Here is a 26982-nt window from a genome sequence, read left to right as displayed (position 1 = left end):
AAAAATTTATACTTGTGTCACCCTTCCAACGGCCCTTACAAATATATAAATAAAAGGAAATTCCTCTAGCAATGAGGCGCTAGGCCAGATAGCAGAATCGCGCACGGTTAGAGATGCAAGTGAATACTTAATGTGTACTTCTAGGTTACTACTTAGTGTATTTTTTTTCTTAACTTAATTAAATGGGAGTTAATCCCTAATTTATTTTTTAAATTTTAGGTCGATCTAAAAAAAATACAAAACTTGTATCCCTACGCAAACCATAGTGATGGAACGGGCCGTGTTCGGCTACGTCCTTTTAGCCCAAAAACACAGGTGGGCTCAAACGAACGCCCATGGGCCGACCACCGCAGAAACAAGAGAGGAAAAGGCACCGCAATGGCAGCCGCGCGGAATCTGATTCTTCTATTTTTGTGGGGGAAAGAAGGAAGTGAAGCGAAGCTGCTGTCTCCCGGCGGCGGCGGCGGCGGTTTCGGCTCCAGAGGGCTTCACCGGAGATGGACGGCGCGGGGGGAAGCGGTGGCGGTGGCGGCGTGGTCCGAGACGTGGATGCGCTGGAGGACGTGCGCTCCATCGTGCTGAAGCCTTCGGAATCGCTCGACGAGGCGCGGTTCACGAGGATCGCCGGCGCCGACTTCAACGAACCGAATCTCGGCCTCGACGGGCTGCTCGGGTCGCTCGCGTCCACGGGGTTCCAGGCCTCCAGCCTCGGGGACGCCATCGACGTCGTCAGCCAGATGGTACGCCACACGCTTCTCCGTTTCCACCGGATTGTGAGGTTGCGAGCTTGCTGGCGGAGCTTTAGCTTGTGAGACTTAACGTGAGGAAGGTTGACTCGTGGGAATTTGAGCGTAGAGGGGTCTATTTGTAGCGCGGTTTCTGTGGAATCTCCAGCAAATTCCTGTTTAGATGGCTTGAATTTGTTCCAGAGCGCTTGGGGGCCAAGTTGTATACTAGGTGAATCCGATAGATGCCCAGCTGTTACGATTTCAGTGATGTAGATGTACTTGTATTGCTGGTAATAGGGGAAGCATACTGGCATGTGCTAACCTTGAGGCCTTGGCAGCTCCCTATTGCCAGTTTAATTTCAACTGGGTAAAGTGTTGACTAAATGAAGCAGATGGGTGTAAAATGGCAGGGAACTTTGTATATTTATTCTGAATTCTGGATTTTTTTCATTAATGATGATTGGGACATTCGTATGGAGTTAGCTGGAAATAATCGATATCAAGAAATATCTCTGTTATCATAGTATTTGCCCGATAAATTTATTCATCTTCTCCTTTCGAAAAAAACTATTCATTTCCAGTGTTGCTGATTTTGATACTCTTATTCGCAAGGTTATGATGTTTTGCTAACCCTTTTTCCTGTGCTTGACTGCACTGAAGTTAGATTGGAGGTTGTCGCATGAGAAGCCATGCGAGGATTGTGATGAAGTTGAACTTGACCCTAAATATAGAGAATCTGTGAAGTGCAAGATATTTCTGGGCTTCACTTCGAACCTTGTGTCTTCTGGCATCCGGGATATAATCCGATTTCTAGCTCAGCATCACATGGTAAATTCTCCCAACTTCTGTCTCACATGCAAACTTGAAATGAAAAGAAGTTCAAATATCCCTTTGTGAATTGGTCTACTTGAAGTATGCCTAGACATGTTTGTTCCAGTGGTTTACTAACATTACCAAATGCATTGAGGTCTACTGCTCTAATCCGTGCCTAATTGTTTTGCTACAAATAAATAATGTTCTTTAGGTGGATGTTATTGTTACAACTGCTGGGGGTATAGAGGAGGATCTCATTAAATGCCTTGCACCAACTTACAGAGGTGATTTTTCTTTACCTGGAGCATTACTGCGGTCAAAAGGACTGAACCGGATAGGAAATCTGTTGGTGCCCAATGATAACTATTGCAAGTTTGAGAACTGGATCATGCCACTCTTTGATCAGATGCTACTGGAACAATCTACCGAGGTAAACATTCCTATTGGGTCTTAAGCCCTATATTTTTTCTTCTGGCTGAAACAAAGCTACCTGCAAACAATCTTTTTCATTTGTCTTATAAATTGGCTTTTAGAGTTACTAGAAATCTAATATGAATATGTTTTTGTCTTACAACCTTTAGTCCTTTAGAACCTTTCTTATAGAAGAGTCCGGATTTTTTTTACCGAGTCTAAACCACTATGAAGCATGAAAGAAAAGCTTAACATGGAATAGATCTACAATCTGATTCCAAAAGTATTTCGAATTGTTTAACATGTAACAATAAATATACTAAAAAAATCAAAATCTATCCTGACGTTAACTTTATTTGACCTTGCTTGCATCAGCTTCCTTTCTTACAGACAGTATCCTTTTCGCTGGCCTTTTGAGTGATGAGTGATAACTGTTTTTTTTTCTAGCAATAAGTATACAAATTTGAATAGCCAGATAGTGGGATCTGCCAAACCTAATTTATAAAGTATGAGCTATTAGTTTCTTCGTAAGTTTCCGAATATCATTACAGAGAAGGTTACAAGTTATTGGATATTTGATGTTTTAACTTAAGAGCAGCATGCATTTTTTTACACCATGAATTTGTTGTAAGAGCCATCCTGTTTTTCTAGGAGCAAGTGTTTTACCATTTTCTATACCTTTGCTATAAATCAATTTATTCTTAAATGCAGAATGTTTGGACACCATCAAAGGTGATATCTCGTCTTGGCAAAGAAATAAACGATGAAAGCTCCTACCTTTATTGGGCATACAAGGTAAAATGCTTCTGACATTACCTTTGTATTCTTAGGAAGTAATAAAAGAATTGCAGAAATGGGAACTTGCTGATTCTATTTATGAAGTATGCATAATTTTGTTGGATAAAGTACGAGATGTGATGTTCCTTTTTTCTTGGAAATGAGAAAAGTAATAAAAATTAGTTGAGTTATTTAAGCAAGTTATTGCTGTTGTTTTACTGTGGAAACTATTTTCAGTAGCGACACGGGGTCCTATGTTTTCACCCAGAAGTAGTTATCTTTCCTTATTTCAGAGTTGTGAACCTAACCATTGCACCGACAATGGTACTTGATATCTGTTATGGGCCTTGGGTCTAGCTTGCGGCCGCTGTTGCTAGACCCCCAGGAGTTAGTATGCACACGTAGTTAGCTGCATGTTAGTTAGCATAGACGCATGGTTATTTGGTTAGCTGCATGTTATGTGATCTATCAATTTGTTAGTTGCATACTTATCCATAGTTTGTTAGCATGTTCTGTTAGGACGCCTCTATTTAAAAGTGGATGTTATCTCCTTGTGGAAGCAAGAAAGAAATAAACAAGTTAGTCCTCGACATGATCAGAGTCTCCTGCCGCATGGACAAGCCCTGTTGGTGACGAGAGCGATCTCGCCATTATCCCGTTCCGCTGGCTGTTCATAGCCTCCTGGCTTCGTCTGGAACAAGTCCGGGAAGCTTGGGGGGTGAATTCGTATCCATCCTCGGTCCTCGGACCCTTACCCCAACTCAGTCCATATCATATCTATAGCTGAGTGAATGCAAGCAGTGTACAGTAGCTATTACTCTTGATTTTAGAATAAACCCTATGCCTTACCTTTTCTTTATTCCAGGTAGAACATGTTATACAAATTGCATTGAATTTCATATTTTTCTTTTGTTTAAGTTCTTACTTTCAAGAGCTGCTTTGTTAATTTACATCTCAAAGACTGAAGTCATACTTGTACTGACCCATAAAAAATTCAAAACTTGACCAGAATAACATTCCTGTATACTGCCCAGCGTTGACTGATGGATCACTTGGAGACATGCTGTTTTGTCACGCCGTGCGCAATCCTGGTCTTATTATTGACATTGTACAAGGTATGATTCCGTGTGCTTTCCTAGCCTTTGCTTTCTTATCTAACATTGAACTTGACATCTTTACAGATATACGACTGATGAATGGGGAAGCCATTCATGCAACCCCAAGGAAGACAGGGATCATAGTTCTTGGTGGAGGCCTTCCAAAGCATCATATATGCAATGCCAATATGTTTCGCAATGGTGCAGATTATGCAGTCTACATTAACACAGCTCAAGAATTTGATGGTAGTGATTCTGGAGCACAGCCTGATGAAGCAGTTTCATGGGGAAAGATCAAGGGCTCAGCAAAACCTGTAAAGGTATATATACTTCCACGAAGTTTCAGATGCTTTTGTTTAATGTTTTACATACCTCTAGTTAACCTTCCTTTTGTGAACTTCATGCTTCACGCACAACCACTTCTGTTGATTTTTCTTGCAGTGAGGTCTGCCCCCATAAAAAAACATGTCAAACAGGAGTTTAATTTCTAAACCATCTTAAAATACCTTAATCCTTGTGTACAACTTTTGCATTGTAGAAAATTATAGCAATAAACTTTAGGCATGAAACATGTAGCCGTTTTACTTCTTTTAATAACTGATGAGATTATGGATGATTATCTGACAGATATAGTTGTGCTTTCTCTGCCAATGGAATATTTCAATCTTCATAAAGAGAGGAAATAGGATTGTAACTTAGTCATACACCAGATTTGGTTGTTATTGTAATAATCTAATATATTGTTTGAACATTTGAAAATCCAGGTGCATTGCGATGCAAGTATTGCTTTCCCCCTTCTTGTGGCCGCAACATTTGCGCGTAAGGTTCACTGCTCCAAATCAACGAACTGAATCTCTAGCATTGAGCTTTGGGACTCTAGCCGGCAGAATTTTGTTGAATTCTCCAAATGATTGTTTGGAGCACGAGTTGTACTGCACCCGAACTGGGATAAATCGCAAGGTTTTGTTGTCTCACATACCACCATTCGTCGATGTACACTTGATGTTGTAGTAGTCTGGTAGCATTTGTATGTTTCCAAACTGTTCATCCGAGTCATCCGATGATGCCTGACAAGTGTACGGAATTGACACATAACCTGTTTCTAAGCAAAGGGATATTTATTCATCTGAATGTCTTGTTTCCGTGTGTGCTCTGTTGTGCTGATTCCACGACGGCATTTTGAGCCGTCGAATCCAACCAAGGTGATTCTACACGCTTTGTTACGTACAGAAGCGCACGGCATTTCTTCCTCATCTTTCGGCAGTATTGATAAAATAGATAACATACAGAATTTATATTACAAAAATAAATAAACTTGTAGTACTTGGTACTCGGTACTTGGGGTTAATATGTAGCTGTATGCATAGATATATCGATCGGTTGGCATCCTTTTTTTCTTATTGGGATTGGCTTGCAATATATGATTCAGGTACTCAGGTCTCTTGAGCTTTACAGATCACGCATTCTTCTCCCAGCCAGTTACGCTTCCTTGAGTCCACAGCCGTTTGAAGTTTATCAGTGAAAACTTGCCACATGAACATTTTGATCTTGGCGGGTGGTTTTGTCGCCTAGACATGTACCATCCTGTTTTTTTTTTCGTTTTAGTAAGTTCATGAAATATTTCATACCACTGATTGATTTTTTGAAAAAAGAGTTTTTTGAGAAAGAGATCATCAATATGCGAATTGGAAAGGTTTTGCAACGTGACACCAACTTCTTGCTGCCAGAACAAAGCCAGGCCCCGCCGCTCTTAGTTTCCTCCTCGAAGTTCGCTTACCTTCCATCCTCGTCTCCATTAAGAAAACGGCCCATACGGCTCCACAACACTGCAGAGCTCTTGAACCGCCTCCAGCTGCCCGGGAGGAAATTGAATATTTGACACTTAAAAGTTGGATTTCGATAATTTATCATTATAAAGATGAGTCATTTTTTCTTAAATAACCAGGTCCCCTTTCTGGAGCTTCTGAAGGCTTTTGACAGGAAATATGAGACTCGAAATTATTTAACTATTTATCATTTTTATCATATGCTAATTCGATCTTCCATTAATACGGGAGACGACCTAAATTAGTGAATATAAATCAGTGGCAAATTAGTTACCACTCATCCCATAAAAAGGAAAAAAAGTTAAATGCTCGTGAGACAAGGGTTCAAGCCCCCGATCGGCTCCCATCGTAGACAATTTTTTTTATCTATGATCGGTCGGCTACCTTTTTCTCTTCTTCAACCATCTCCTCTTCTCAGACTCGCTGCCACCGCGCCTGTGGTGGCGGCTCCCTCCCTTGCTCTTCCCGGTGCACCGCCAGAAGAAGTAGGCGGGGAGCAGCGACGCTGCGGCGCCGAAGACCCCGTAGCGATAACGATGCCGAGCCAGGTGCCCCCTTGCCCGCGGCCGCAGCGCGAAGACACGAGGCAGCCACAGAGGCCCGAGTTCCCGGAGAAGGACTCCTTGGGGAAGCTCGCGCCGACCTGGGGCGGGATCTGGCCGTCGAGGCGGTTCCCCAAGAGGTCGAGCGACTTGAGCCGGTCGAGCTGCGCGAGGGACGGAGGGAGGTGGGGATCTGGCCAGAGAGCGCGTTGCCGGAGAGCTTGAGCGAGTTGAGGAAGCGACAGTTGGCGAGCTATACGGGGAGCGGGCCGGAGAGTTGGTTGTCGGAGAGGTCGAGGGAGACCAGGAAGGGGAGCCAATCGCAGAGCGCGGGAGGTATCAGGTCCTCAAGTGCGTTGTCGGAGAGGTCGAGTGTGGTGGCGGCGCGGCAGTACTGGAGCGAGGAGGGGACGAGGCCCTAGAGGCCGAACCCGGAGAGCGAGAGCGCGATGACGCGTGACTCCTGCGGGTTCTAGCAGGAGACGCCGCTGAACTCACAGACGGCACCGCCGGAGGTGTTGGTGAAGGACCAGGACACGAGACACCCGTCCGGGTTGCAGAGGTCGGACTTGACGCCCTGAAGGCAGCGCAAGTCCTCCTCCTACGGCGTCGGCGCCCTCGCACCCGACGACGCAGGCAGCGGCGCAGTGGCGGGAGCTACGGGGCCAGGAGGAGGATGGCAAGATGGTGGGGAGGAGGCATGATGGGTGGACACACGGATTGACGCGGTAGCTCAGCGATGGTAACAAGTAGCTGACAGGTGGGACTAATGGGCAAAAGTGTACGTGGCAGTGAATCATGATAGCTTATTTTTTTGGCTGCTAGCGTCCGGATGGAAAATTTCTCTTCTGACGCTCCGTCCTTTCGTCGTAACATCAAACATTAACTTTTACAACATCTAAAAGAATTATCTGTAACATTAAAAAATATGCACCAAAATAATTTGTTGTATGCATTCGATTTTAGGAGAAAATTTCCATTACAACATCACTCCATATTGCATGTAACATTTTTAAGTAAAATCTCATGGGTGTAACATACAAGGATAACTACGACAATAAAATTTTATAACATCTGAAACATTGGATATGTAAAAATATATAAATTAACTTAAACGAATAATTTTTTATCCGGATCTATCACAAGACATTTTGGGATGTAACATACAAAGATAACTATAGCAACAAATTTCCATAACGTCTGAAACATTAAATTTGAAGGTCTGAAATATTGGAGATGCGAAAATATAATAATTAACTCGAATGGATAGTTTTTTCGGGTTCGGATCTGTTTACAAGAGATTTCGGGATGTAACATTAAAAAAATAACTATGATAATAAATTTTAATAACGTCTGAAACATTAAATTTGAACATCTAAAATATTGAAGATGCGACATAACAGAAATTAACTCAAATGGATAATATTTTTTGGCTGACCTAATGATAGGTTATGAGTTGAGCGGGCATCCGATGCGTCGGATGCTCGAGTTATAGCATTTTCATTATTTTTATGATGATAAATTGTTAAATATAAGTTTTAGAATAATAAATTATCGAAGTCCAACATTGTAAGTGTAAAATTTTCAATTTCCTCGCCCAGCTGAGTGATACCACGGTTCAAAAAAGCGACGTTAACCGTTCAAAAATTGCGATAACCGACCTTCTCGATCCGGTTCGGTTTTAGAAACCGAACGGTAACCGAATTTGAATTCAAAAAATTTGAAAAAAATAAAAAAATCTTAAAAAAAACTAGACACAATTCTAAGACCTTCTGTGAATGGCCCCAATGACGAGAGCCTTAAGGACTCCTTCCTCTTTGAGCTTGCTAACATGCACGTGCTAATGCCTAGTCCTTGGCTGATTGTTGGAGATTTCAATATGATCGCTTCTTCTTCAGATAAGAACAACACCAAGCTCAACAGGTGGTCTATTGCACAATTCCAGCGGTTCATCGTAGGAGAGGAGCTCAATGATCTTCATCTTGTTGGTCGTCGATACACTTGGTCCAACGAGAGGGCCTCCCCCACGCTAGTGAGGCTTGACAGAGCTCTGGCGTCCTCAGAATGGGAGGACATGTTCTCAGACTATCTCCTGTAAGCCTTGTTTTCCGATTGTTTGGACCACTGCCCCCTCCTGCTATCATCTTCGGTGTACACATAGAGGCGCAGCCATTTTCACTTCGAGGCTTTCTGGACTAAACTGCTCAGCTTTCTTGATGCTGTCCAGAATGGTTGGGTGTTATCGCCTGAGGAGTTGTCCAAGCCACCGCTCTCTAGGCTTGACATCTTGCTCCGGCGTACTACTAAAGCGCTTCAGCGCTGGAGTAGCAAATACATCGGCAGCATCATGGATCAGTTACTCATTGCACGAGAGCTTATTGCTCATTTTGATGCCGCTCAGGAGGGCAGGGGTCTTTGAACCACAGAATCTGAGTTGCGTAGGCACCTCAAGTTTCTTTGTTTGGGCCTGGCCTCCCTCGAGCGCTCAATTGCGCGTAGCCATTCCAGGTTGACCTAGCTCTTGGAGGGGAACGCCAATTCTAGGCTCTTTCACTCCTTCGCTAATTTCTAGGCACGCAAGAACACCATCTATTCTTTAGCCACATTGAAAGGCACAATTTCTGACCACAATGCTATAGAGGAGGCGCTACTCGGCCATTTCACTTCCATTTTTGGCGTCACTCCTTCCAGACCTTTCTCCTTGGACCTGTCTAAACTTGACATCAATCCTCTTGACTTGCAGCTGCTTGATTCTACTTTCAGTGAGGAGGATATTCTGGAGGCAATCAAGCACCTACTGCTCAACAAGGCTCCGGACCCTGACGGTTTTACAGCGGAGTTCTATCGCGCTGCCTGTCCTGTCATCAAGAATGATGTGACCCTTGCCATATGTGCATTCGGCATTGGCGATCGTAGGTGTCTCAATGGGTCAACAACGCTCTCATCACGCTTCTAGCAAAGAAGGAAGGGGCCACCTCGGTCTCGGATTTCCACCCTATTAGCCTTATTCATAGCGTTGGGAAGTTGATCACAAAAGCTTTGGCTCTTTGGTTCGCGCCTCGGCTTAGCTCAATAATCACTAGCAGTCAATGTTGTTCATCGCCGGGCATTCTATTCATGACAACTTCAAATTAATCCACTCCACTGCGAGGTTATTCAAGAAATCCAAGAGATCTAAGATTTTGTTCAAGTTGGACATCGCTAAAGCATTCGATTCTGTGAGCTAGGCTTTTCTCTTAGAGGTTATGCAGGCATGGGGCTTTGGTCCCCATTGGTGCTCCTGGATTGAAGCAAATTCTTGGATCCTCGTCCACTCGTAATTCTTCTAAACTCTATTCCGGGGCCATCTTTCTACCACGTGTGTGGATTGCGTCAAGGGGACCCCTTGTCCCCATTCTTATTCGTGGTGGTGATGGGCACTCTTAATTGTCTGCTGACCAAGGCTGGGGTGGCAGGAATCATTGAGTCCATGGGACGTGCTTCAATCTGGCACCGTTGTTCTCTATACGTCGATGACACAGTGATCTTTTTCTTTGTTTCGGCACGCACCTTTTTCTTTGTTTCAGAGCGGGGCGCGTACTATTACCACTACGTACCACACCACCGGGTGGCTGGCCTTCATGCCGAGTCTTCCTCCGTCGCCAACTCGACGTCGTCGTAACCAAGCCTAACCAAACCTCCATGCTCACTGGTACTTTGACGTCACTATAGGTAGGTCTCCGTGGGTCTTGAGTTCGGCAAGACGACTTCGGTTCACACGTGAAAGTGCTTCGAAAGGCACCTGCTCCCAATGGTGAAATTCTTGCTGAAAGCACAGCTACGTGTTGGCACTCAATCAAGTAGTAGCGCTGGCACGTCACTCAGCTCCTCGGCTATTTCTCCTTAGGCGCATGTCTCAGCAAATTTCACCAAAACTGCAAGACATCTGAGCTCATTTAGATATCTTGCATTTCTTCGGTGAGGTTTCTAGGCTTAAAACTAATTTGGACAAATGCATGACCGTTCCTATTTGCTGTGACGATCATGACCTCATAGTTATCAGCGAGAACGTCCTGTGTCAGCTGTCTGCCTTCCCCATCCAATACTTGGGAGTGCCTCTCACGATCAGCCGGCTGCGTAGACATCACCTCCAACCTTTGGTGGACAGGGTCGCTGCTAAGTTACTAACCTAGCAGGCTAGGCTAATTTCAAAATTTGGCCATGCCACTCTGGTCAAAGCGGTGTTGTCCTCAACTCCTTTGCACACGATCATCTCCTTTCCTGTTCCTCTGTGCATAATCAAGGAAATAGATAAGCTTCGGAAGGCCTTTTTATGGGCTGGTAACATGGTGATGACCGGGGGTTGCAGTGCTCTGGCATGGCAATGAGTGTGTTGGCTACTAGCCTATGGAGGAATGGGAATTCAAGACCTTCGGATTGTCGGCTTTGCTTTGCACCTCCTATGGCTCTGGTGGTAGCGCTCAGACCACTCTAGGCCATGGGTGAACCTTCCCCTAATTCATGAGCGTGAAGTCGTCGCCCTTTTTTATGCTTCAACCACTTTTGAGATTGGCAATGGGGAATCAACTTTCTTTTGGACTAAAGCGTTGTTGGAGGATTGTTCTATTCGTCTGTTGGCACCAGACCTCTTCGGTTGCATCACTCCTTTGCGCCTTAAGTTTAGAACAGTGAAGGATGCTTTGCCCAACCGCTCTTGGGTGAGGGACATCACGACCCCGCTCTCCGTTGCCGCGATCACCTAGTTTCTGCATCTCTATTCCAAACTGGGATCCGTTCGCCTTGGTGACGGGCAGGATTGCGTGATATGGAGATGGTGCCCTTCAAGAAAGTACACGACAAGGCCTGCTTACCACCTCATGTTCCAAGGATCCATTCGTTTCAAAGGTGCACGATTACTATGGAAAGTGTGGGCGCTGACGAAAGTAAAATTCTTTGCTTGGCTCAGCCTCCATGGCCGCTTATGGACCACGGTTCGAAGGAAGCACCACGGGCTACAACCAGATGATTTGTGCTCGTTTTGCTTGCAACTTCCGGAGACAGTTGACCACCTATTCTTACATTATTCCTTGGTGTGCAAAGTTTGGTGGCATGTTCTGAGGGTTCATGTTCCAACGGATGATCTTGTTCTTCTAGACTGGTGGGTTGATATCTAGGGGCGTGTGGATGAGGAACTCCGCAAAGGCTTGGACTCACTGTAACTTGTTGGCACATCTAGTTGTCACGCAACGACATCATCTTCAATAATCATTGCATCTCATCAGTTTGCTTATTGGCCCTAATTTGGGAGGACTCTGAACGATGGTGCGCCCTGGCGTGATAAAGCTGTCCATCCTCTTAGCTAGGCTGAGTTGTTGGGGCTCGATTTTTTAGCTAACATCGATATTCAGTCCTACGGTTGTTTTTCTTTTGTATTAATGTGATAGTGTGTTTTGTATGATCCTATAACTAGACCCTCCAAGGTCGTCGTTAAAAACTCTATGTTTTTTTTTTAATATAAATATGTATAGCTTTTCTACATATTTGAGATAAAAAAGAAGGGGAGGAAGAGAATGAAGAAGAAGCGTCTCCGTAAACACTTGGTTTCAACTAGTCACGTCATCGGACGGTCCAAAAGACTCAAGCTCCCGTGCGCGGTTCTCTCCAACGGCCGATCCGTGCCCCGACCAGCCGCCTTCCCTTCTTCGGGCTCGGCGACGATGGCGACGACCGCCGCGGCTGCGCCCAGGCACAGCTGCGCGAATCTCTCGGTGGCGGTGGAGGACCCCAAGGCGGCGGGCGGCGGCGCCGTATTCGTCAAAGCCACGTGGCTCCCCACCCGCTTCTCCCTCGCCGTCACCGACGGCGCCGGCGCGTGGGTCGCCGACGCTTCCGACGCCGAGGTGCGGCTCCGCGCCGAGCAGTGGGATCAGCCCGTCGCAGATTACCTCGCCCTCGCGGAGCGCTACCTCGCCTTCCACCAGCCGTCCTCCTCCTACTCCTTCCACGACGCCGGCAACGGTCATCGCAGGGTCAGTCCATTCGGCTCTGGTCACCCAGTTTATCTTCCTTTCCTGTCCACTGAACCGGTTCATGCGTAAATAGGAATTATCGAGTCAATGGAAGAAGGCTACTGATTTTAGAGCAAGTTTGAATTGTTGAAACTAGGCTATTCGATTTCATTTGGATGTAAGCCTTAAGGGTTATTATTTGAGGTCTGCAGTATTAAGTTTGATCCTTATTTCTTTCACTAACTCTGTTCAGTGTAACATATAGGCATGGCAATCTGGGAGGTTTGGTAGCAAGTATTTATCCAAGAACGCATTCAATATTTAGGTCCATTTGCTCATGTGCAAGTTGCTGACAAATTTGCGTGTTTGGATTTGGGCCTTTCTAGCGATCTACTAAGCAGCTCTCAAATTCAATTGTGCACACTACCCACTTGTTCAGAAAACTACAGTTACAGACATTGATGGATTAAAATGCAATGGGATGCTGATTCGGTAATGCCTTTAGGCCATGTGCTGAAACTGCTGATAAATGCCTTTTCACCAACACTTTGTGCTACCAGTTTATAGCACTAAAATGATGGCCTGATCCCTTGAAAACTTGCCGTGTATTCCTTTTAAGGATAGATAGGAGAGGGGTGCATAGAAAGGTCATGAAACAGCAATTTACAAATACAATACCGATTGAGGAAGGGTCAGCCACAGATGAGATGGAACTAAGGAACCAAAAAAGAACTAGCCAGCAGAAAGAAAATTAAAACAACCTTCAGAACTTAGCATATAGACCAGGACTTGTTCATGGAAAGGAGAAAAAACTTTTCTTTGTAGTATATGCTCACCACTACCTCTAGGACTGATTTACTTCCTTCACTTTTAGTTGTCTTGATTGTTTGGAGCTAGGCCTTAGTAATGTAGTCAGAGTTACTATTATTTCCAACTTACTCAACACAGGAGGAACAAGTAAGATTCTTAGCTTTTGTTGAGGTCTCGCCATCTTGAAATATGAAGACGTAATGCACTTGTGTCTAAAGAGGTTCATATGGTCATTATGTATCTACTATTCAAACTTGCCTTCCAGCTTATGGAAAGTCCATGTCCTTGCTTCTTTTTTGCTTCTCAAATTTTTTCCCTTTACTTTTTTACCTGAATTGTTTGGTCTTTCTTCTTCCATTTAGTTGTCATGGACATTTGAAAGACAAGGTACCAAGTTGGAATGGCGTTGGAAGCTGCAGCCTTCACCTACTACCCAACAGACTATATCTGAGATCCTGGATTTTCTTATGGTTGCAAATATACGCTTGAGTGTATGTCCCTTTACCCTTTGTTTTACATCTTCATTTAGGACTACATGGGATTATGGAAAATCTAGCTAAGCTATGGCTATGTTGAATTTAAAGAGAACCACAGGGTGAATTGCTTGTCAAGGTGCAGATGAATATGAACTTGATTTGCTTGAATTGCCCCCAACCGCCAAACTACTGAACCACTTTAGTAAATTTCTTAATTGGGCCTAAATTTACTAAGTTGTTACATTTCCTTATTTAGGAAGAGGTTGTTAGGAAAACACAATCCTTCGACAAGTTGAAACAAGAAGCCGAGAAGTGCTTGCAACAAAGTGAAAGATTAAATAATGAGAAAGCTGAGTTCGTACAAGCCACCTTTTCAAAGGTATAGTTTATTGTTGTTTTGTTCACTGAGTGCCTGTTGCAGATGATGATTTCTTATGCAGTTCCTCATGAAATTCAAAATACTTAACGCTCATACCCTGGACCTTTTGATGTTGATGCACTATTATCACAGAAAACACTGGTTGTTGGGCCTCACATTTTCACAATCTGACATTTTTGCTCCATTTTGTGCTGATGTTTAGATGTCAATGTTTTTCTCATTCTGTTCTAACTGATTAGAACTCTACAAAGCCATAGTTTTAGCTTAACGTATTTGTGCATTACTCACTATTCTGTGTTTATTTAGTTTGTGGCTGTCTTAAACTCAAAGAAGGCCAAGCTCAGACAGCTTAGAGACAAAGTTGCTGAACTCGAATCTGCGGACAAGCGTCCAAAGGAGGAAGAGGAGAACTCAACGGACAGAACAGAGCTCTTCGAGGGAGGAGGCGACAAAGAGGCAAGCGTCAACGATGAGCCATCAGAGACAGGCAGCGACCATCTTCATAGCTCTCCTGAGAAATCCGCAGCCACCTCCAGAGGGAGGAGAGGTTGCAAGAGGACAAGAAAATAGACTGAACAAAGCAAACTCACTGCTAGACTGAACATAACGGGACCTACATGGAAAATGTTTATCCTTGTGATGTATCAGTCATCCAGCTAGTTGATCATGCACCTTGTGACTTCCATCTGCAGCTGACCCTTGATCTATCATGCCAAAGTTGTTGAAAATGGTCTTCACGTGTTTTTGGCAGAGGAAGGTACCAAATTGAAGTGTATGACGAAAGTGACTGCGGATGTCAGCTGTAGCTTATTGATGAAGAATATTTGCATTTCATCACATGTGTTATGTCCCATACCATTTTTTTCCATTTCATTTGAGCTCGGTCGCTTTCTTTTCCCCCTCAGATATATTTTCCTTGCTTGGAAAAACAAAAGAAAAGAGGAGGAATGTTTGACCACGTGTTTTTCATGCATTTGAGGGCCGGTCAATTTCCATTTTCCAGAGTCGAACACTCAGACTCTTCCTCGTTTCCTGGCTGTTGGACCAAATAAACATTTGGAATCCACGCGGCAGAACATTTCCTGCTGTTGACCACCATCGCCCCTCCCAGGCTCCCGCCATCCTCCCAGCAGACGCGGAAGAAGCACAGGAGAGAAAAAGCGGAAAGGAAAGAAGAACCAGATCGAGAAACAAAGTTGAGGTAAGAAATCGCTTGCTAATCTGATGCGATTCGTTGACGCAGCTTTTTTTCTGGGAGCTCTGATGCAGTAGGCTGTTTTGGCTGGAGTGCAGATTGTTCAGGTGAATTCGTTTTGCCTTTTCCGGTTCTTTTGTGTGTTTTCAGTGTCTATCTGGGATTATTTGGCGGAGTGGCGGTTTTGGCTCCGTCTTCCGCCACGGTGAAGACCAGCGCCGCCGCCATCGTCAACCCCGATGCCCCCAAACTGACACCACAATTAGCGTCTCCGCCATGTCCAATCCTTCAGGTGACCTTGTCCGAGCACCATGTCACGAACCTCAGTGGATCAAGTAACCGAATCAACACACAAACACCGAATTCCTCAAGTTCAGGATGTGTTTGCCTCAGCCAAACCAAGCACAAACACTGGGATACAAGTGGGAGAGAAGAACAGCACAGAGGGGAAGAAAGAGGTCTGGTCTGCTAGAAGAAGAAGAACGGAGGAGCCCAGAAGGAAGCTGAGGGAGCCGGAGGTAGAAGAAGATGTCGAGGAGGAAGAAGAGAGCCGGTTCAGTCTGTTCTATTCGCTCCTTTTTCACGTGCTGTGTCGCCCCTTTGGTACCCGGCGTCCAGCCCAGCCAGGGAGGGGCCAGCTTGGCGCCCGCCCAGCGGGGCAGTCCCTGACACACCACCCGCTGCCGTTTATCCACCGGCCGGACATCCGAAGACCGAAGTAACCTGCGGCACCTCATGGCATTTAGGGTCTCCATCGGCCGCCACTGTCTCCGCCGACCAATCGCCGTCGATCTTCTCTGCCCCGGCCATGGCAACCGCCGCTGCCAGCCTTCATCTGGGCATCTCCGGCCACATCGCATCCGCCATCGGTACGCACAGTATCCTTGACGCTCAATCGACCAGACTGTGGCCCGGAGCTCCGTCCCCTTCCACCGGCCTTGAGTTCTTCTCCGCGCCGCCGCGTTATCGTATTCTCGCCGTTTCCGCGCTACAAGCCTACAACGGCCGCGCATCCGGGTTCTCCGCTACCGAGATCATGGTGTGAGCACATCCTCGGCGTCGCTTATCCGCCGGAGTCTGCTAGCGCCCGTCGTCGTGCACCGCCGCCAGATGCGAACGAGGGGCAGAGAATTTGGATCGCGGTTAATAATCGCAACCCAAAATAGGGGTTACATGCAAATATTTTGTAAGCGTTTTAGCATTAGAAGATAACAAAATTCACTTCTTTTAAAAAAATCTAATTATTTAAATAAATATAAAATCAAGGAAATATATAGTTGAATATATATACATGTATGTATATATTCACATATATTATTTTGACTAAGTATTTTAAAGAGCACCAAATTAATTTCTAAATTAATCCTTGCAATAAATTGATATGTATTTTTGGTTTATTTGTTTTTATGATTCTTTGAGTGAGGATTTGAATTTGAATGTCTCTCAAATTCAAATCTAGATCCTTAGATTTAATTCAGCTGAAATCCAATTAAATTCATACCTTCTAAATTCAAACCTCTCTCAAATATCAAAGCTTCAAATTCAAATCCATATCCAAATCCTAGTTCAAATAAATCCATTTGAATTAGTACCAATCAATTCCCATTTATTTTATTCTTCACGGGCTGCCTTCTTTTCTTTTCCTTGCGCAACCCAGGCCAACGCGACACAGCCCTTCCTCCCCCTTGCGAGCGCACCTTGGGCTACCACCACGCTGTACCGACCAAGTGGCGCGTGTAGTAAGCCAGCTCGACACACGCACGCGCCAACCCATGCATTAGCCCGCCAGCCAAGCGCTAGTTTGCTCTCCTCTCCCTCACCGACATGGGAGACCCACACCGCCTGCTCTCTTCACCCTCCTCTAGCTCGCTGTCGCGCTGACCTAAAGTCACACCGTTGTTTCCCGCATTCAATGTGCCAACGACTTCCTTGCCTTCTCCTCTCTCTCTCTCTCTCTCTCTCTCTCTCTCTCTCTCTCTCTCTCTCTCTCTCCTGCCGACGCGTGTAACGCGGGGAAAGGCCTGACACCGCGACTATGCAGCACACCGTACACAATGGCCGGTGCTCGTGCTGCCATTGCCATGCGTTTTCCAGTAGGCACTGCCACAGACATGTCACGTCGCGCCATCTCACCACCGCCACCTCTTGCTCCCCCTCCTATAAAATGGGCACGCAGGCCCCTTTTTCCCCTTCTTCCCCCAAATCCACTACCGCTGTTGAGCCGCTGTCACAGACACGTTGCCGCTTCGACCCGCTAGCCACCACCGTAAAGCCTTCACTGGAAGCGCGAAGGAGTGCAGGAGAACGCTTGGAGCCGAGAGGAGAGTAGGGACCCGAGGTCGAGCCGACGTCACCACCGCCTACGACTTCTCGCCGCAGTCACGCATCCCTCTATCGTTGGCCACCCTTCCTTCCCCAGAGACAACGGTGAGTCTCCCCTGCCCTTCTACCCCTTCCCAGTTAGCGCGTTGTGGTTCGTGTGTCCTGCCTTGGTGCGGCAAAGGGTAACAACGGGATTTTCCCCTACTGTCGTGGTATGATTGCTGCTAATGGCCCTCGCCCCATTTATTGAGCTCGCCTTCGTGCCGTGGAGACACCAGAGGCTGTAGCCGTAGGTTTGCAGGTGCCCAGAGCGCATAATTTGCGGGGAGGTGTTGCCCATTTTTTTGCTACCATCGTCACGACCATCTCCAGCCACCGTCTGACATCGCTTCGGCCACCGCCTTCCGACGATGAGCCCCAAATCAGAATCCTCGTCACGCGTAGATGCCCGACCTATATATCTCATTGTGAACCCCTGGCGGCACTTCCACCCATTGTACAAAGCTTAATCCCCCAAAGATTAAACTTGGTACCACATGGAACATGGCAAACACCACTAAGACTTGGTCACAAGCAATTTTCACCACTAAGGCCAACAACAACAAATGATTAGATCTAAAATACCTTTTAGATACACTGGACTCCTAAAACAAACTCTCAACACAAGCTCATCCTGCACTAAGCACATCGTTTGAGCATTTGACACGACAATCGAGCAACGCTTTTGGTAGCCCCTCTTGATAGTACGGCTATCAATTCTATAATCTGGTTTCCCACCAAACTCTTTGAGACTGAAAAAACTAGAAAATCTATTCTATTTATACATTTTCCTTAAGCAATCTCATCAGACTTGACAAACACATCATCTAAGCCCCGATGCTTCTCATAGCTCTTCAAGGCTCATCATCAGCTTCTCTTCTCTTGATGACGTTGATCATCCTCATTTTCATCTTGATCTTCACTCGATCTCTAGAAGCTTAATGAAGCTCTCTTGATAGCTTCCTATGTATAAAGTATAGGAAACTTCACTCTTCGTGTCATCTTCATTTGGTTCACCACTAATGCATGAACCGAAAGCATCAAGTATATAAGTTATCCACTAAGCTTGTATTGATCTTGATCTTTCAACTTGGTATATTGAATATCTCAATTCAACTCATGCCTTCTTATAGAACCTAACCCTAATTCACTCTTAAGCACAAAGCACATGGGTTAGTCCACAAAACTCAATTGACAATCTTATAACTTTAGTCACTTAATCTCCACATATGACTTATCCTTCACGCTTATCGTCAATCTTCTTGAGCTTCTCCTTTATCTCATGAGCATCACCTAGAGCTCAATGACATAGATGCATTTCTTTGATCTCAAAGAATTCCTCAATGAATCCACAATATATCACTTATGCATCTCCTATGAAACAACCTACTAATAATTCTCAATATAATTATTAGTCTATAGGTATTATCATCACTTACCCGAGCATCATCTAAAGCTCATTCATCTTGATGCATCTCTCTTGATCATATGGCATTCCTCAATGAATCCATGCTCATACTTTCATGCATCACCTATGGAACAATCTACTAATAATTCTCAACACAATTATTAGTTTATAGGTATTATCATTAATTCCAAAACCACACTTAGGGGCTAGATAAACTTTCATGAAGGTGGGACCCGATAATGAAAAACCTGGGAGACTTGAACGGCAGGACTAATCAAGAATTGACCTTCATCAAGGCAAGTCCTAACTCCTTGATCATGCTGATCCCATGTTTGCAATATAATAAAATAACGAAGTAAAAACATGATAATTATACATGCATGCTATATAATAGTTTCTCTTTAAATGCTGATATTAGTTATAACCCATTTACTGAGTCATACTACAATCACTACTCACAATATTCAAATATTAACACTACTCACCTATAATGCTCCCAACACTTGATATAATGATGTTGGATGAAACCTTATCAACTAGTATGCTTAGGGTTGATTACTCTGCTCTCATCGGAGACACTTGCTCTCTCCTCAAAGAGTACTTAATCACTTTTTATTACGATCACTTAATTTACAAATGAGTGAAATATGTTGAGGTGATTGATGGTGTGAGTGGTGAAAAATGGTGCATTGTTAAGAAAACTCTGAAAACTGCTTTAGCGAGGGCAAGCAGGATAGTCCTCTGAGAGTTAGGGGATTATCTCCTACAAGTATTCTTTTGAGAAGGATGCCTCCTAGTAAGCAAGTCCTTTGGGGAGGATTGCTGATATGAAGATACTTGTCCCGATCGTGTAAGGACAGAATCATTGAGTTACTGTACTAAGCCATCCCGTGCAACCATGTGTCATGTTATGGGTAGGACTTGATCTCACACCCCATTAGCTGAGCTAAGTACCCACCTTGGAGGCAAGGGTGCAATGGAAACTCAGGAAAAGACTCGTTACTGTGCGCAGTACGAGGGCCGGCTGGTGACATTGCAATGGCTGGACTCCAACCACGATTAATCCAATGATCCAGACCCCCATTTATCTTGTGGGTGGATCATGTAGCAACATGTTGGATGGGTATGGGATCTCGATATGATTCACTCATCCGCTTGTAACAATTGGAGATTGAGCATATCGTATGTGTACAGTGCACAACTTCTGCAAAGTGTAAATCTATTCGAATAGTCTGTCCACGGTCATGGACATGCAAAGTTATATATTCACAATAGTTGGTTTCATAGTGTGTGCACCCCTTGATGTGCGAGTGGGCAGCGTGCCCATGTTTTGGAGAAAGCTGGTTATATGCCGTTGAAATTGGTTCGATAGGTATCAATTAGCAAAAAGATGGGAACTGCAGGGGAACAAATAGGTTTCCCCAGGGCCAACAACTTATATCAATCAAACATGGATTTTGTTTAATTGGTTTAAACTGAGCGTTACACCTTAATTCGCATTGCATATAAAACTGGTTTTGCGCCCAAACTATAACCCAATGGCTTTATCCTTAGTTACCTCCCCTATACATCTACTCAACTTCTTGAAGTAGTGTTAGGACTTGTTGCGTAATTTCCATACTCAGTCTTTCTGCTTTTAGATTATTGAGATGGAGATCAATCTCGATCCTGACGAAGTTAAAGAGAAGAAGTCTATGGCCGCGTCCACACCCAAGTTGCCTATGAAATTGGGTTGTTCCGCTTTGTGCCACTTTGCTCCGTTGTAGGCTCTTCTGCCTAGCTGGTTTGTCATGGATCCTAATCCACAAGATCATTGTTCGCTCTTTTCTGGTAATTATTGTCCGCTTTGATATCATTCTGTTGAATTTTGTCCATATCAGTTACTTGATCAGAGACTGATACAAGAGGCATTGGGGAACCTGAGATCCGGGTCTCACATATTTGGATTGCAATTAATAACCGTGATCCATTTTAGGGGCTAAACTGTAACATTTTGGATCGTAATTAATAGTCGCCATCCATATGAGGGGGTATACTGCAAAATTTGTTGATTGCGGTCCACCCTAAGGTGGGCTATCTCATGCACATTGTATCAAGACGTGCGTCTCGGATAAAATTTGACGGGCCAACGACCTTCAACCCGCACCAACCACGTCGGATGTCATGGCCCAAGGCCTTCTTGCTTTGCCCACCGCCCCATCTCCAGACTCAACCTCGTCGTGGCGGCTCTAATCACGCTCGTCCCTCTCGTGTTGTCGCCTCCCTCTATCATCTAGCTCTCCATGTCACGTCGTCGGCTTTGATAAACCACCCCACCACTCCTCGCTCGCCACTGCCAGTTGCCTGCTTCGTTCACACCGTTGCAACCTCTCCTGTTAATCCTTGGTGTCACCTCCTACGACTCAGCTCCCCTCCGGGCCTCCCCATCTATATTGCCATTTTGTCACTTAGGTATTGTGCAGCACTAGCATTGCATACCACCATATCGAATGCTACACGATGGAGACTGGTTAAATTAGGAGGCATAAGCTGCGGCCTGTATTCCGTCCATTCAACGACGGAGGATTTTCTTTCTCCATGGGTTTGAACCAAATAATTGGTGAGCCATTTATTTCATTTATGAAATGGATCTATTGTTTGTTAGAAAGATGATACCATGTTTGGATTGATTGTTTGTGATATCTTTGACATCCTTCCTAGATTACAATCGACTAAAATTTGGAGGAGCTTATAGTACTAGACATTGCTGACGAGATTTTAGCGCAAGGGGCTTTCGATTATGGGGAGGGGTTCATCGGTGCTGGCCTTAAGGGGATGCCCTAGGAGGTAGGCCAGATCAACGATCATGGCAAACTGGCAAAGGATGGCAGGTGTACGGTGCTAACAACGAGTGAGGCAATAAAACAACCCAGCGAAGCTCGGTTAGCACGGCGGTGGAGGATTTGGCTATGGGAATGTTGCCATATACAGGAGGAGAAGCACGGGGCAGAGGCAAGCACACTCGTGAAGGGAGAAAGAGAGATGCTTTAAGCATGAAGGAAGGAACAATAATGGAGAAGGTCATAATAGCCAAGGCGGCTTCCATACTTGGGCTTGAGCGCTATGTGTGGTTCTCGAATACTCTAGATATCCCCATGTAACTTTTTACATATTATTAATCAATAAAGTTCATCCTTTCCTCTAAAAATGCCAAAACAAGGCACTTCAAAACACTTGAATACTCTAACATTGCATGGTAATTGTTACCTCCAAAGATTTTATGCTATAAAGAAAATTTCTAGAATGTTATTAGATCAAAGGAATGTATAATTCTTTTGGAATACTCAAATATTGTAAGGTAATGTAAAAAACTATCTAAAGATTGATATTTTAAGGATGTTTGTAGAGAAAGATATTTATGCGGAAAAGAGACTAACCTAAGCTATAATGTTTAGAGATGGTAATATGAGACTACTAGTTGTTTTCGGTTGTTGGTTTAATAGAACAACTGCTATTAATGTTCTTCTATGATGCATCTGAAATTCTACTCACTAGTTCCTCTCATATTCCACAACATACGTTGATTTTTTTCACACTACACGTAGAGACCATGTTGGCCACAGTAAAAGTTTTCACAGGGTTAATTATTCAATTTCAGATGTCTTGTACTAAAATGACATATATTTAGGAAACAAAACTCGAATGCTAAAATTTTTATACTCCCATTCTTAAAATCCTAGGTGTACCGCTAGATTATTCCAATTTAGCATGGCATCTCTTGTGCCACCGAAGTGCTAAACTAACATTCTTGGCCATGCTCTTGAGGAAAAAGATGTAGCTACTTTACTCACATAGTTTTGAAAACAGTGATGGTTCTTGATGTGATTCTTGAGAAGCTACAAATTTATCATTTGCTGCCTTCACAAATTGTGCTTATAAAACTGATGTGAATAATTTATTCTTCCTTACATTTGTACTATGTTAGGCAACGCCACATTATCTCACTAGCACAGACATAGACACACACCTAGATAGTTAAATCGGATCATGATGTGCCCAAGACCACACGCAAGGCGCTAGGGCGATGCCAATGCAACGGTGGCTCCCAAGGATGGTCATGTTGCCATGGAGGCAGAAGACAGTAGATGAGATGCGCGAGCCTGTTCGGTATTGGGCCAGCACACGATCTGTGCATGGTGCGTCGGTACATCTCACGCCAAGCAGACTCACTTGCTCACGGGGCAGTGCCACACCTTTTTGACCAAAATCAGATAGCTCAATGGACTAAAATGAGTAGCAACGTAAAGTTGAAGAACAAAATAGGTCATTAATCTACGGTAACACTAACACAACTCCTTATTGGTTTATGACGAAACAAAGTATGAGAGTAGCATTTTGTCGTACTAGTTAGCAGTCTAGTACGAGTAGTGATATATCATTCGTGATCCTAACTAATTTTATTATTACATAAAGATATATAGTTAATTTATCATCTAAAACTTCATAAAATTACAATTTTCACTTCTACATATTAATATGAAGTTTTAGAAAGTAACGTTCAAAGTAATATCTTAGTGATCACATTGTCAAAGAAAAAGGAACAGTCTCTTATTTTAAGGGGTTAGAGATATATGCCACAGCAAAATTGTTGGTTTTGAATAAACCATTATAGCGCTCTTCTCCCAACTCCAAGCAACAATCATGGGCAACGAGCAGCTTCTCCGACCAATAACCATGTTGTCATCACCGTTACCGACAATAATCAACCTTGGCAAGCCGGATTCACTCTGCCCAAACATGTCTCCCTACTATAGCTACAAGCCCCTCCTTCTCCTATGCCTTGAGCCACTAGATCATCTTATCCCTACCCATCACTTCCACTAGCGTTGGACCTAGTTATGTTCAACACTAGCCTCCACTGAGAGACAAAGGAGCCTCTCGATGCTACTGCACACATAGTGTGGGAGCTCCCTTACTCCACTCATGCCCTTGACTAAATGGAGGACATTTTCACTTGTCACCCAGGGTAAGGACATTCTCTCATGTGTCACCACCGCTAGTGGTTCCTTGGTCACCCCTGTCTTTGCGGCCTCGGACGATAATTCCAAGCCTATCTCGGCCTCAAGTCACCTTTGCGGAACAAATATTTTGTGGTAAATGGAGTTGACAACCAATCCATATAGGAAAAGCAATAATAATGGTGGCCAGCGGCCATGGGAGGATGAGAGATGTGGAGGTTAAAAGAAGGAAGGGCACTTTAGTCCAATTTCATCCATATTGTATATCTCTAATATATCGAAGTTAGCAAGCCAGCAGTACCATATATCTAAGTAACCCTTGTTTTAACAATGGTTTCTTTGTAGAGCCATGCGTTACCCTCACACACGTGTGTAATATGCAAATTGTAGGTATAAGTAAATGAGCGAAACATACTCATGCATCACCCTCACCCTTGGAAAACAACTATTAAACATTACAAACCACTGGGAAGCTATCATGGGGAATGCGAGGAATATGGGATGTTTGGAATCACCCATAACCACACCATGACTATGGTTGGACCTTGAATACACAAACAACACTGTCACTATAGGTGGGATTGGATCTGTGTAATCCAAAGTCCAATTGGACTAAACCTTGTTTGGACTTGCTTGGACATACCTTGATTGGACTTGGACATCCAACACCACAAGATCCAGTAGTATCCAACATCCATTTGGATAGAAACGGTAAATATCCAATGTCCATTGGACCTCTTCGGACTCAATTCTTCTATGCATTGTCGTCCTCCTCGTCGGGCCCGTGGTTGCCCCACGATAGGATGGGCGAGGTCATCGCATACTCGCGTCCAAGAAATTTGAGGGCTCATCGAAGTTCTGAAGCTGCAATATCACATGGGCCCTATCCTCGCAGCCAGACATCATCATGTACCCCATTTGATATGGCATGTGGCTCACACCATAGAAGTGCAAGTGCACCATCGACGCCTTCCTTTGCTTCCACTTGTTCTAGGAGAAGGATATCCCGTCTACCTCTATGGTTGCATGGTGGCTCAAGCTGAGGTTGTACACCGACTAGACCTCAATGAAAGCGTCAGTGGTAGTGGCGCTTGGGCATGAGTAATCCAATGCGCGAAGCTAGCCTAGATGGACATCCCATCCATAGTGCATCCTCCATTTCATGGGCCAGAACATCTAAGAAGAGATGGACATGTAATACCAAAATGTTCAGAAAAAAAGAAGAGAGTGTGTTGACCATGAGAACCAAATAATTTACTTTTAAATTCGTTGCTCAAATGAAAGATTGGAGACCATAACTGTGTAGATCCCGTTGAGATGAATCCATTTTTCTATTTAAACATCCATTTCAAACACCCTGTGACCCGTAGCGAGTCCAATAAACTTAGACCGTTGATTTTTTTTTTAAAAAAGGATACAATCATGGATGGATCAGTCGCCCACCCTGATCCATCCATACCCCTCTTGAGTCGAATGGCTCAACCACCTTACACATCGTTGCCTTCATCCACCACTCGTCGCTCTAGCTGCTAGTTGCTCTAGTTGAGGGGCACGATGTTGTCGTGCGTGTGGAAGATATTCCATTAGAAGTGAAAAGGAAAGACAAGAAGGAAAGAAGGCAAAGAAGGAAGAGGAAAAGGAAGGAGGAAGGGGTAAGAAGGAGAAGGGCAAAGGGGGGAAGAGTTGGAATTCTTCCAATTTCGTCGAATTCCTCATCAATCCTATGAAGGTGATTCCTAATTAATCATTAGGCGCTTGCAGGTAAGTTGAGATAGTCAATTCTCGTCGAATATATGATTAGTAATCCGATTTGCTTAAAATAGCCATTGTTTAAGATGAAGATGTGACATCCGAAGTAATCCATCCTTTCGTTTTAATTGAGCAAGGTCTAATTAGTATGGGAGGTCTAGTTCGACCTTGAGGTGGAGGTGTCACATCAGTTCATGCTAGATGATTTTTTCTATTTGGCCTGCTTTTGATGTAATGCCATATATGCAATGTTTTCAGGTGTACAGAGCGTGCTTTTGTACTAAATGTGTAATTGATGTGTTTTAGGACTAAAAATGAACTTGTGGAGGTGGTAGTACTTCCGACATGCCTAAGCGAGATTCTTTCACCGCTTTCGGTAAAAGGCAAGTAACGTAGGGGTGTAATTCAGTGCAATGTTTACATTCATATCTTATTTCTTTTGTGAATAGATTGAAGTATTTGGATTTTTCTAATTTATTCAATCCATGGATGATATTGCATCTGACTAATCAAATCCATGCTATTTTAATGATTTTGATTATATTGTTAGCGTCATGAATTAGTAGTGGTGTTATTCATCATGAGGAGTGATCAAAAGAAAAATTAAGAATTGACATCAATTCACATGCATACATATGCACTTATGCATTTTATATGGAGATAAAGATCAGTCATCGCCATCATACCATGACTCGTACCCGTACATGGAGTTGCATGAGATGCTGGTATCCTCTAGCACAAAACTCTCAAATAAAGTTGCAACATGGCATTCATACATTTATATAATACTTGAATAATACAGAATCTTGGAGAATTTGATGCCATGGTATATGGAAAATTGTGTTGACAGATATTATGTCATGTGGAAGAATACCCCTTTTAAATTCATATGTCTTGGTCTTTCTTTGTGAGTAACTTGTTGTACTTAATTACTCTTTAACTAGGTAAGATATGTTTATATTCATAGCCGTTACTTGCTGAGTTTATCTCACCCCGTTAATTCTCTTACAGGTACACTTAGGCGGTTTGACGTGCATGATGGGCATGGGATTTTTGTAGTTGCACGCACCACTTCACCATAATATCAATAACCCTAATCACACCATGAAACTCAGTTTTTTTAATAGTACAATGCTTGTGTTAAGTTTTCGTTTGAAGAAGAAGAACCATTATTGTATATGTTAGAAAGAGACGTATGATATGGTTGCATCATGAGGAGATTTATATATCATTTATATCTTATATATTTTGCTTGTGATTGTATTATCAGTTATACCTTAATTACAGAGAAGTTGTTGCCAAAAATTTGAATTTTTGGCTTATTTATGCTTTAGTCGTAGAGTAAGATGTTACAGGACATCCCGTCTAAATCCCACAGGTCATAATGGATTACTTTGCTGGTTGCCAATGCATGGTCGGATCCTGC

At 43.9% G+C, this 26982-nt stretch overlaps 2 protein-coding genes and 1 pseudogene across 6 annotated transcripts; 2 read left to right on the top strand and 1 right to left on the bottom strand.

Annotated features, from left to right (window-relative positions):
• The first annotated feature begins 382 nt into the window (after positions 1–382).
• On the top strand, positions 383–4951 carry LOC133915484 (deoxyhypusine synthase). Of its 2 annotated transcripts, none has more exons than XM_062358662.1 (7): positions 383–740; positions 1389–1556; positions 1753–1971; positions 2664–2747; positions 3739–3844; positions 3911–4146; positions 4591–4951. In XM_062358662.1, exons 1-7 carry the CDS (start codon positions 498–500, stop codon positions 4675–4677), a joined length of 1143 nt encoding a protein of 380 aa, XP_062214646.1. In that variant the 5' UTR covers positions 383–497; the 3' UTR covers positions 4678–4951. The 2 variants fall into 2 exon arrangements, with proteins under 2 accessions (XP_062214646.1, XP_062214647.1); XM_062358663.1 differs by having other exon boundaries at positions 606–740; positions 1393–1556.
• Positions 4952–5777: 826 nt separating this feature from the next.
• LOC133914560 (inactive LRR receptor-like serine/threonine-protein kinase BIR2) lies at positions 5778–8027 on the bottom strand (annotated as a pseudogene).
• A 3723-nt stretch (positions 8028–11750) lies between these two features.
• Positions 11751–26800, top strand: LOC133915482 (DNA repair protein XRCC4-like). Of its 4 annotated transcripts, none has more exons than XR_009909328.1 (5): positions 11753–12202; positions 13354–13482; positions 13724–13846; positions 14153–15047; positions 26568–26800. XR_009909328.1 is itself a non-coding variant. In XM_062358659.1 (4 exons), exons 1-4 carry the CDS (start codon positions 11891–11893, stop codon positions 14414–14416), a joined length of 828 nt encoding a protein of 275 aa, XP_062214643.1. In that variant the 5' UTR covers positions 11753–11890; the 3' UTR covers positions 14417–18995. The 4 variants fall into 4 exon arrangements, 1 of the variants encoding a protein (XP_062214643.1); XR_009909329.1 differs by having other exon boundaries at positions 14153–15148; XR_009909330.1 differs by lacking the exon at positions 13724–13846 and having other exon boundaries at positions 11751–12202.
• The last annotated feature ends 182 nt before the right edge of the window (positions 26801–26982 follow it).

The sequence above is a fragment of the Phragmites australis genome, chromosome 4 (genome assembly GCF_958298935.1).
Source record: "Phragmites australis chromosome 4, lpPhrAust1.1, whole genome shotgun sequence".
NCBI lineage: Eukaryota > Viridiplantae > Streptophyta > Magnoliopsida > Poales > Poaceae > Phragmites > Phragmites australis.
Note: the sequence above shows the minus strand (reverse complement) of the source record. Positions and strands in the feature narration are given on the sequence as shown.